The sequence below is a fragment of the Lepidochelys kempii genome, chromosome 3 (assembly GCF_965140265.1).
Source record: "Lepidochelys kempii isolate rLepKem1 chromosome 3, rLepKem1.hap2, whole genome shotgun sequence".
In the NCBI taxonomy this organism is placed as follows: Eukaryota; Metazoa; Chordata; order Testudines; family Cheloniidae; genus Lepidochelys; species Lepidochelys kempii.
Genome location: NC_133258.1, coordinates 196,852,020 through 196,864,596, shown reverse-complemented (window position 1 = coordinate 196,864,596; position 12,577 = coordinate 196,852,020). Strand labels below are relative to the sequence as shown.

Below are 12,577 nucleotides of genomic sequence, written 5' to 3'. Positions count from 1 at the left end.
CTCAGTACTGGAGAAGCTTGGAGACTCAGTGGTACCCTGTCTGGGACATGAGGTATCAGAAATTGTCAGTTTTGGTAGTGCCCTAACCATCTTTGATGGAGGCTCTCTGTGAGGACACTAGAAGTCCTTTTCCTGGGAACCTTATCAGTACCCTATGTACTCTTACCCCACTCACTGAGTTGCTCATGGTATATGAAGTTGATGGGGAGCTTGGAGACTGATATACAGGTGGTTATCTGGGCCTGGACTGCTCCATTGTAAGACGCCTAAATTTAATTTCCCTGTTTTTTCAAGATCTGCTTTTAAAAGATAAACAGATCTTACACTTTGTTGTTATACGGGTGTCTCCCAGACAGCAGAGGCTAAATGTCTGTCACTAACTGGTATAGATTCTCTGCAGGAGAGGCAGCAGTTGACTTCCAGGAATTCCAGCATACCCCAAAGATGATGACCCTCAAAGATAGCCCCTCGGAGGGGGAAGAGGAGGAAAAAAGGGTGTGTGTTAAAGAAAGCAACCCCCTTAAGATAATGTAAAATTAAAGCTAAGTTAAAAAAACAATAGGAAATTACTAAACTAAAATAATCAGTAAAGTCTAAGCTCTGAACTAAGTTCAATGCAGGTACTCTAGGTATTAAGTCTCAGGCTGAATGGCAGTTGAGAAAGAACTGAGGGAGTTTGCCTGAACAGCTCTACACATGCTCAATACAGAGCATGAAGATACCTGGAATGCATGTGTAGGCTAAACTGGCATTGTTACCAAAAATCTCTGATCAAAGGTGTATGGGACACATGAAGTGGAGCACCCACAGGGATACTACTTGAAGTAGAACACACTATTGTGCATCAAGGTGATACATGGACCAGCACATGGTCCATCTTAACCCTATCCCAAGGCTCTCACACAAGCTAGAGTCATTCAGATCCAGTTTTTAGGAAGGAAACCTCTTGCATCTGAGATCAGATCCAAAACCCATTTTCCCGATCTTTTTCCTAGTCATGCGGAATTGTATACCATGCAAGTGTCAAATATGCTAACATTGGTCCTGCAATCTAATCCAATCAGGTCTGAGCTAGTCTTAAAGTTGGTGGAGTTTTTTTTTAGTTCAACTGGTGACTAACACATTTACCATCTGTGATGCTGTATGATTCAGTATGACCATTTATATCGTTGATATTACCACTGTTATACAATTTCTGTGCAAAGTACGTCATGTAAGGTGTCAATGGCAAAACTACAATCCATGATATACGATTATCCTGGTTAAATCCATGTATCATTTTTGTATCTATAACTGTGAATACTGGCCACGGACTTGCATCTTACGCATGTACTGTATTCTGGGTAACACCCAGCAGATAAGGTTAACAGGGCTAGACAGCTATGTGATAATGGCCCATTAAGGACATTTCACTCTAACAGTGAAGCCTTCCTATGGACGCCTCAGAAAGAAGAGGGGCAATGGCTGCCTCTGTGAGCCAACAAAGCATGTAAGGACATGTGATATGCTCATGTGATTCTGGACTCCATCTTGGGCCAGTAACTTTCCATAAACAGAGACTGAGGAGCTTTGTTTTGAGACAGTAAAATTCCATGCACATGACAAAGGATATAAAAAGCACCTGAGACATCTCCATTTTGCCTTCATTTCCTCCTTTATTTCTCTGGACTGGATTTCTAACAAAGAAACTTCGAACAAGGACTGATGATCCCCAACCTGTTTGGGTAATTTCCAGAAAAGCTTTTGCAAGCTAGCAGTTTATTCCATCACTGTTATCTTGACCTATGAACTCTGAAAAATCATCTGTATGCATATGACCTATTTACTTTTCATCTTATTTTCTTTTATTATTAACTTTAGTTACCAAAGGATTAGCATCAGTGTGATTATTGGGTAAGATCTGAGTTATATATTGACCTGGCTAAGTGATCTCTTGGGATTGGAAGGGCCCTATATCTGATTAAATTGGTTTTCAATAACCACTCATCATAAAGTCCAGTGTCTGGCTGCTGAGCCAAGGGCTGGAATGCCTAGGAGACTGTTTCTGACTTCTTGTTAAGCACTGTGGTGACACTGAAGTTCACTTTTATTACTGACTTGGTATAGTCGAATGATAGAATAAGCATAAGCACCAGTTACAGATGAGTCTGTCTTATTTCTCAACAGTCTGTCCTGAATTTGGTATCCTTAGTTGTGACCCTCTGAGGCTCGGTCATTTATGACACCATGATGAATCTTGCATTGAACAGTATGAAGCAACAAACAAACATGAACAGGATTTTACAGTTTATCCATGGTGAGCAATGGTCCTGTTCGTATATATTTTCAGACTGATGGGTTCAATTTCTTTTAAGTAATCTGTAGCAGAACATGTCCCTTAGCCAAAAAAAGTCCAATACCGTGTGGAGTGATCACAGGCCTATTTATTTAGCTGTTTTGGTAACTCATAACAAACTAAAAGATGATGTGGGAAGAGTACCTAAACTAGACCGGTGTACATTTTTTTCAGCAAACAGCATTTTTGCAAAAAATGAATTTTGGAGGGCTCCAAAACAATTTGTGAATTAAAGTCAAATTCAATTAATTGCTTAGGTTGAAAAATATAAAAAGTAAAAATGTTTAATCTTTTGTTCCAAAACAGTGTTGTGTTTTGAAATTTGCCTAATTTAAAAAATTTAAAAAAATAAATAAAACCCCCACAGAACAAGGGCAAAAAAGCCACCCAAAGATGACTGATGCAAAATGAAAAAATTAAAAAAAAAATGCCCCCTGAAAAATCAGTTATTTGCTCAATTCTAATACACACTATTCTATGAGTACAAGAAAGAAAAGAGAGTTACTTGCCTGTAGAATTCTCATAATTAAGGGGTTTGGGTTGGAAAAGCCTCTGTGATTATTTTTTTGTTACAAAAGCATTCTCCACTAATACTTGAATGAGATATGAATATAAATGGAAAAATGGAAAATGATATATGCTGTAATGATTGTAATTTGTGCTGAACAAAAGAGGTGACTAATATTCTTTTATAAAAGTATTGTAATAGATATGCATTTTTAATATTACTGTTTTATTATTTTGCTTTCAATATTTATGGAAAGTGGCATCACTAAGACTAGCGAAGGGCTAAACAGGAAAATTAAAATTAATTCATCCTTTTATGAACTATATTTCATATATCATCTTCTTAATGCTTTTCTTTGTTTGACATAATTACACTGCATAAGGGCATCTTTATATGTATTATAATGTTGCTGGTCACAAGCATTATAGTTAATACTGCAAACAGTTTCCATTCTAACCTTGTGTTCTCACATTAAATTTTCTGCAACATTCACCTTTTGAACTGCAATTTTCCATTCTCCGCCATGCCATTCTCTGCCTTTAGATGAATATAATTCCCTGTATATATAATTTGGGAAACTGAACAAAATCCCCTTTCATTTCTCTGAGTCACAGGGCAATGACATAAAAACACATATTTTCAATTGCTAAAAAAATCTAAGTACACTGTTCATATTAGGGGGCATTCTTGAAGTATTAATTAAAATCAGTATGTTAGAGTTTATTTTGATTGCCACTGGGTAAAATTTTCAAAACTAGCAACGGGATTAGGATCTTTAATCACTTAGGTGTTTTTGAAATATTAACCAAACATGGATAATTGCCAGGCGGTTAGTTGCCTTTAAAATGATCTATAGTAAGAATCCATCGAGGATAAAAACTTGTCTTCACAAAATAATAGTACAGAGTTATGTACTATACTGGTTTAATTGATAAATTGTATTAACTAATTTAATTCTTGTTAATATATCTTGAATTTACTTTTTGTAACTTTCTTTAGTTCACCACTGAATTTTGGTTTGGTTAATAAAACTTATAAAACCTGAGTAAGTCTCAAATTTATTGACTAAGGTCCCAATTCTACACTGAACTCATTGCAGAATCAGCGCTTTTGCCTTAATAACAGATTTCAAACAAAATCATTAGAAATATTTGACAAGTGTTTAAGTAATTTAAGCATTGTGTTTTAAGCCTCGTTTACACAGTACATCAAAATAATCCAAAATCTACACTGGTGCATACAAAACACACATGCTGCATATGCCTGCACAGTATGTATTTACTGATACCAGTAATTTACACGCTACAATGGCAAAACCAGCAGAGTTTCGGTCTCAATAGCTCTGAAGCAAGGAGCTTTTAAGTTCTGCTGGCACAGCAATTTATAAAATCCAGAAGCTCATTAGCTGTATGGCAATGGGCTTAAAAGCTCCGCAAGTAAGTAGCACAAGACTATTTCTCTCCTCACCCTTTTTCTGCTTAAATAATCCCAGGAGATTAAATACAAAAAGCTGTGTTAATGAAACTACAGCTGCACAGTTAAAAATTGGAAAGTCAGGAAATGGAATATTTAAGGTTCCAAAAGAAACAGGGGCAAAAGGATTTTGAAAAACCCAGAAGAGTTTAAATAGGTGTTTAGTATTTTCCCCTTACAAAAGCTGAATTGATCGACCAAGTCCCCTCAGCCCCGGACAATGGGAAAGTAAAGGGCCTGGAGAGAGATGGGGTCAGCCTCCAACTTTTGAGCATGTGCTCACATTCCCGCCACTCCCAAAGTGTGTGTGCCCCACCTCCCAGTGTAACATCCCTTGCTTTTTGGTCAAGATCACTTTGATGGGGTGTTCCCCCCAGACAGGGCCTGGAAGACTTAAGATGGCTAACTGGGCCAATTAACTGCCCAGGCTGCACCTGGAGAAGGAGACAGGAAGCAGGGTATTAAGTAGAACAGGTTAAGCTGAGCAGGAACAGGCAGGGCCTATATAAACCAGAAAGATGGCCACAGAAGGGGCTGGAGGGAAGGAGTCTTCAGCCGCTCCCTAGAAGAAGGGAGGGGTATCTGGGGCTACCGGCAGGTAGCCTACAGTTACTCCCTGGGAGGAGGGAGTGTGGCTTAGCAAGCCAAGAGAAGGGAGAGAACCAGAGAAGTAGGCAAGGCTCAGGGGAAAGAGCAGAGAGGTATGGAGTAGGTCAAACATTGGCTGTCAATGAGAGGGCCCCTGAGTTGGGACCTAGAGAAGAGGGTGGGCCCAGGTCCCGCTACCAGCCACTGACAAAGTGGCACTGGTGAGCAGGCAAGAAGGAAGACCTCCTGAGCCCATTTACCAAGAAGGGCTATGATACCCAGGAAGGGTGGTGAACACATATGGTGACCTGGCTGGAGGGCCGAGTCATGAAAAGGAGACTGCAGTTCTTGGCGTGAGAGGGGTCCACAGGGCGAGGGGACAATGGGAGAGATGCAGCGGAGGGTGTAACACCTGGCTGGAGCTAATCCTCAGGATGACCAGCAGGAAGTGCCACCAGCAGTGAATGAACCCTGTGACAATCACCATAAGTGTACACGGCACTTTACAACACAAGAGAGTTCCCGCCCGGGTGAACTAACAATGTCAGTTAACAAAAGCAGAGGATACATAATGACAGCTTAGGAAGACGAAGATGAAAACAATAAAATCATATTGTTGCTTGAGTGAGTAGTTCATGCATCCTCAGGCTTATTTATTATATTTTCATATTATCATTAATATGATCATTTATACACCTCCCTGAAAAAGTTTTGAGAAGGGCCTTACAACCCTCTTCAAGGATACTTAGGAAAAAACTATTATTTTTATAAGTTAATATCAAAGGCTTAAATAAAGCTAGGTGTTTATGTATAATGTGTGGTTAAAAAAAAGTGGAGGGGGCTTCACTAGTACACTAAATGCTTTAGGGGAACAACTTATGGGAATAATAATTTCATAGTGTGTAGAGTCTCAATTTAATATGAATAAAATCATTTGGCAGTTTATATCCCAGCACGCCAAGAAAAAAAAAGTTCTACATCTGTGCATCAGTACCTCTGAGCTCTTTCAGAAACATTTTCTGCTCTGAGTCAGAAATAATTCGTATAATCATAGCAAACAAGTAGAGAAAGGCCTATTAACAACCACAGTTGGCAATAACCTTAGATCCCGTCAAACAATAACACAATAATCTGTCAAACAAAGGCTTCTGATAAGTGGAGGTCATTGACCTCAGAAATGAAGAGGTGGTATCCCAGGAACATACAACTATTATTCACACTACCGAAAGTGTCTTTCCTCTGAAAGGCTAGATTGACCATTATTGCAGAAACACTTTCCTGGAGGTTATAAAATGCAATCTTTATTGTTTGAGACATAATGCAATTTGAAATTCCATAGCCTCTATAGAGTATCACTGCAATAATGGTTCCCAGTTCCAATTACCCAGGGTTCAGTACACTTATTCATGGAATGTTCTCTGTAGTACATCCCAGCCAATTCACGTGCCTGGACTGATTAAAGGGATCACATGCTATGCAGACCTCTCCTGAAGGCAGAAGTTTATGCTATGCACTCTGCTCCTTCAACCTGGATATTCTGTAGCCAATCAGTTATGCAAAAGTATAAAGACAAGCTGGGTGGGGAGGAAGGTGCAGAGGGGAAGGGTTAGCTTAATCACTGCACAAAATCCTTTGAAAATAAATATAAGTGCATGCATATGCTCAGCTACTGCACGTTAGAAGATGAAACTATAAAAATATTGTAGGGAATAACAGTTCCCAACTTCCAAGTGAAGAAACAACATGGGACCATATAAATATAAAATTGATGTGTCTTTTATAATTTTTTTTTTTTTTTTTTTTTTTTACAAGCACCAAGGTAAAAGTAAGTAGCTTCAGTAGTGGAGTGCTCTTGCCTGCATGCCTCATGTCCTCCTATTTTAATTAAAAAGGTATTTAATATTTTTAATGGAACCTGCATATTTTTAAAGACACATTAGCAAGAATAAGAAATCCTTCAATTCAACCATCGAGTGCTTCCCTCAGTAATGTTTAGAGGAACACTGAGCAAAAAAGACCCAGAGGAAGATTGACAGTAGGCTGGCCTTCACTACAGGAAGATCAATGCTGCTGCAATTGATGCAGTGGGGGTCGATTTAGTGGGTCTAGTGAAGACCCGCTAAATCGACCGCAGAGCGCACTCCGGTCAACCCTGGTACTCCAGCTCCCCGAGAAGATTAAGGTAAGTTGACCAGAGAGCGTCTCCCATTGATGCAGCACAGTGAAGACACTGGGGTAAGTTGACCTAAGCTACATCCACTCCAGCTGTGTTATTCACATAGCTGGAGTAGCATAACTTAGGCTGACTAACCCTGGCAGTGAAAACAAGCCCAGTGTCCCTCCTCGACCGAAGCCTACATTGATAACCATAGGCCAGATCATGCCAGTACATAGGGACATAAGAGGGAGAAAAGACCCCCCAACCTGGATGCTGATAAATGGACACCCAGACCTTGAGTTCAGGCATGAGAGATAAACAGGGACTTACTACTTGTCCTTCTGTGCTCACATCCCACCCACCTGTTTTTTGGGCACCAGACAGGGAGTAACCCAAATGTGACGGTCAGTTTTGCCATAAAAGGGTGATTACTACACCAGCAATCTGCCTGTCTGAAGCAAGGTGGGGAGCAGGGAAGGAATCTTTTCCTGCACTACCCTCTACTTGGGGAAAATTGTAAAACTATGATTTGGCACTACATTAAAAGGGCTGCTTTAAAAAAAAAAGAGAAAGAATTCAGCTCTAAAAGTTCTTGCTTCTCAACTAAGGTTGTCAGGCTTCTTCATTGAAAAAAAAACAAAAAAAACCCCAGAACACTTTAATTACAAGTGTTGCTATAGCTGAAAGGCACGTATTGTCTGGACTAAAAAGTCCAAAGGTAATTAAAGAATCAATGTAAGAAAAAATCCTGAGACTATCTACGACTATTGCGCACACTTTATACAATACACACGGTTAACACCAAAGTACAGTATTGTCTGTAGCACATAAAAATGTCACACTGGTGCATGCCACTTTGGTCTTTTAAAATTTCTCTGCAATGCATTTCAATTAGTTAAATTCAATCAGTTATCAAAATCTATTTATTAATCTGATTTTAAACGTGCTGCTAAGTAAAATAATTTACTGCACATTTGGAGACTGTAGGACATGAAGTAGTTCTTCTTTCTGAAATGTTAGACATTCTACCTTTCCAATAAATCAGTTTTTCAGTACATTCCTTTCGGGAATTCACTGGCAGTAACACAAACTGCAAGATCGGCAAATTATTAAAATACTGATGTAGTAATTCAAGTGCAGCAACCAATGAGTTGTAAAGTTCACTTCCAAAAGCAGGGCACTGTATACATTAAACATGTACACAATATTTTCTGTTTATAATAAATAATTTGGAGTTGGAAGGTGAACTACATGAAATAATTCAACTCAAATAGATTTTTATGCAGCTGCTTTTCGGAACTGAATTTATTTGGAATAATTCAGGGATATAACTTTTCCAAATTTTAAATTTATGCACTTGTTTAATAATTCAGTGACAACTTATATCAGAAAGGGACCAACAGAAATGTCTGGGTGATTTTCAATTAGTTAAACAGAGATAGCTCCTTTACATGTTGCAAATTACGTTTAAAAGTAGTACAATTCAAAAGGTATTTTAAATAAAGGTAAAATATTGGAGGCCATACAGAACTCACCTATTTAATGTAAGTATTGCTATTCCTTGGCGGGGCGGGGGGGAGAACACAAAACAAAACCCTCCCCCCAAAAAATAAAAAAATCCCACACTCCACCCTGCTTGCCTCATGTTCATTGTGATTTAGTAAGCAGGTTTCTTTTCTGTTATCCCCCACCCCCGACTTCCTTAAATAAGCATGTTTCACAAAAGAGAGACAGCACAGTTTGTGGACATACTGATAACTAGAAATCAAGTGTAGATGTTATCAAACACCTCTTTTCCCATAAATTGGTCACTTATTATTTGTAGTGCTGAAAGTTGCAAGATAGAATTGGGTCCCCACCGTGTCAGGTGCTGTAAAACACACACACACACACACACACACACACACGATGACATGGTCACTGCCCCAAGGTATGTTAACATCTAGAAATTATCTATGGCTATATACAAATGGAAACAACCTGTCACTTTGGTAACTAAATAAGTACTAAAAAGACCATAGTGATCAAAGTTATAGTGTCATTGTTTAGAAATAAATGTGATTATACATTCTCTCTTAAATATAATATATTTTAAACCAAAAATTATTACTATGCTGTTTTAAGAAAGTATCTCATATTTTACGAAAATATAATGTACCATGAGATATGGCAATGACTAATACACTGTGGCTGATAGACAGTGAAAATAGTTAAGAAGGGAACTTGTATGTCAGTTTATATTATCATCATCCACATGGTTAAACAAGTATTTCATTAATAAAACAACCTTAGACCAGTCCCAAAAATTTTACTAGCCATGTGTATCAAAATGGAAAGTCTGTCAACAACAAACCAGCATCGAGTATATTGATCTTATAAGTATGATGAAGGGAAGGGGCTAGAGAAAAGAGGAAAATTGCTTTCTATTTCAAACATATATTCTCCAGAGGAGAATAATTACTTACGTGTAATTATTGTTCTTTGACGATATATAGATGTACTACAGCTCAATACTGGTAGGCAACTAGCTCAATGCTGGTAGGAAACTCTAGTTCTAAGCGGCAAGCTCCAGTAGGGGGCATCACTTGCCAACCCTGTAGTGGAGTTGCAATGACACCTAGAGCTTCCAATTATCACTGCATTTGAAGCAAAAAGGGGAAATTTGTGAAATTTGGAAAAATAATAATTAAAGGATTATAGAACGTTCCACTCTGAGGGTGGTCAATCTGGTTATATCTCATCAGATAACATAGTTAATGTTATCTCCTATCCAAAGATGCATGTTGTAATAGATTCCTACTCTAAGTGCTATCTTACAAAAATACATAAGTACACCACACAAAGATATTGCAACAGACAGTAAAAGACATACTGCAAGGAAAAACATACGTTAAATTACATTTAAAATATAGGGGAGAGAGGGAGCTAAGATATCTTAAAAATATGTACCGCAAAATTAGGCGGTGGCAAGAGAAATAAGTTCTGTAACACCAGCAAGCCTGACTTCGATTTTTGCTCAGGCAGTGATCAAACAATAATGCTTCATGAGATGTGGAGCAAATGCCATTTGCTGCTCTGCAAATATTCTAGAGTGTATTCAAAAAGGGCACAATAATACTCCGTGACACAAGGGGCTTTTCAGAGCAACAGGCTCTTCCTGAATCTGGTAATTATATATTGCAGAGAAGATAGTCTCCCTTCAACAGCTACGGAATGTAATGTCAGGGAAGAGGTCTGTAACCCAGACTCAGATGATAAGTATTCAAGCATGGGGTTTGTTTTTGGAGGAAGGCAGGAGGTGCATGCAGATGGCTCTCCATAGGTAAATTTTCTGAGCAGCTAAAAGGATTTATCACACCAAACCTCGCACCTCTGCTCTCTCATGAGCTATGCCGGGACATTGGGGATCCCAGGCTGGGATCTAGATGGGGAATCTGGTTTGGTGTGGTGAGGTGAGATACGACAGGACTCAGTCTAATGGAACTTGACACTGCTATCAATAACAGGGCTGACAACCGCATTTGTATCAGGCAACAGGATGTCGTTAGATTGTCCAAACAGCTTCCTCACCTGAGTTTGTTCAGAACCTTTGCTACTAGAAATACCAAAGAAAGTCAATGCATTGGAGTCAATGCATAAAATCAGGTATATGAGTTGAGAGTAGAGCGGTTTGGAAAATTTTGGATGGAACTTTTTTTTGTTGGAAAATTCTGATTTGTCAAAAGTGATATTTCTGCTAAACTTTTCAAGCTCAACAAAATTTCATTTAGAAATTGAAAAACAGCATTCTGATAAGGTTAAACGGGAATATTTTGACTTTGTTTTGAAATGAATTTTCATTTCAACTATTTTAATTCTATATTCTACAATGTAGTATAAAATGAGTCAAAACTAGAAACAATGTTGGGTTTTAGGAATTACATTTTTGGGAAATTTCAGTTGGGAGAGGGAGGAACAATTTTTTTTTAATTATGGAAATTCCTGCAAAATGGAAAATTTGTGTTTCTCTCCAGGTCTATTTTAGACTTTTGACCTCAAACCCTTCCAAATTGCTTAGGTTCTTCTATTTATAGGAAATGCCAGGAGAGGGAAGGAGAACATCTCAGGGCCTGGCAAGCCCACAGTAATTTCTATTGCATGGTCACTCTGAAATATACCAGACATGTCTGCCTGTGATGTGCCTCACACAAGAATACTTCTTGAAGCTGCTGGGATGTTTTTTCTACGACATCCAAGGAAGAGAGGGTAATGAGGCGGCAAAAAAATTCAAAAATCAAATGTTAAGAGTGAAGACTAGAATGTTATAACGCACACTGCGGTGAACTAAGACATTACCCCTCAACAAAAGCTCAATACGCAAAACCTCTGAGGTGTCCAGACGGAACAATCTTATATTTTATAGCAACCTGCAAGGAACTATTATAAAAGGATAACTAAGGAACAGAAGAAATTGTCGAGATGACTCAATGAGACAACAGGTATGTTGCAGTCAGCTGCAGGGACCAAGTCCAGTCAGCCCTAAGAAAGAAATTAATGGTTAGAGGCAACACACTGTTGACAATGCAATGATTATCTTGCTGGACCCAGTGACTTTGGAACCTCAAACTACTGCAGGAGCCTGTGAGTCCTATGCAAGAAGCACAGATCTGAGAATAAGGATCTTAGACAGCATATATATTTTGAAAGCATCTTTCTTTTCAAGCCTCACTTCCACTCTATCCCTCAAAAGAAGCTTCTGAGTGACTTACCTCTGGGTATTTTAACTTTAAAGTTTTATGCATTTCTCGAAAACGACTGTACCGCCTGAATACTGTCCAGATCTCATCCAGGACTGTTACCTATTCACCAGAAAACAAAAACAACAAAAAAACAGTTTGTCATTAAAAAGAATGCAGCAAACAGAGCTGCTATATAAAGCAGGCAACATTAGTTCCCATACGTAACACCACATATTTTGATAAGTTTACTTAATTTTTCTGTTGTTATGGAGGCAGAATGTATTGGGGGGGAAAAGCACAACTGGCTTTTGACAAAATTATTTGCTTGATTTCACAGACAAGAAATCTTTAACCATATTTATTCAGTGACAGAGACTGAACACTTTTATTGCATATTCTAGAGTGGCTTCACAAATCTGTATGCATGTGAAAATACTCAAAACCTTCCACTGTGTAGTTATGGTGCCTTTAGATACCAACATTATTATTTAAAATAATGAATGGGATAATCCATTACACCATAGCACACAGCACTGGTTTTGTGTTGCTATACATATATATATTACGCACATTCACATTGTAAATTATTGCATGAGAGTGTATTTAACATTTGTAAAAGGTACATTGTAACAGTCCTGTAATTTTCTAGGTTTCAATTGAAAATATTTCTTCAAAATGCAATATATGCACCCTTACTCACATGGGTGTGCATCTTACTCGTAAGAGTAGTTTCACATACGCCAACAGGATTATTCCTTGAGTAGGTACTTATCAATGTCACTAAAGGTGGCACAACC

At 38.3% G+C, this 12,577-nt stretch overlaps 1 protein-coding gene across 2 annotated transcripts in view; it reads right to left on the bottom strand.

Moving 5' to 3' along the window:
* The window catches only part of KIF16B (kinesin family member 16B), a 243,691-nt gene that overhangs the window by 34,079 nt on the left and 197,035 nt on the right, over positions 1–12,577 (bottom strand). For both annotated transcript variants that reach the window (XM_073339553.1, XM_073339554.1), the window contains one exon: positions 11,811–11,900. In XM_073339553.1, the coding sequence (XP_073195654.1) occupies positions 11,811–11,900 (90 nt within the window). The remainder of the gene's footprint in view (positions 1–11,810; positions 11,901–12,577) is intronic.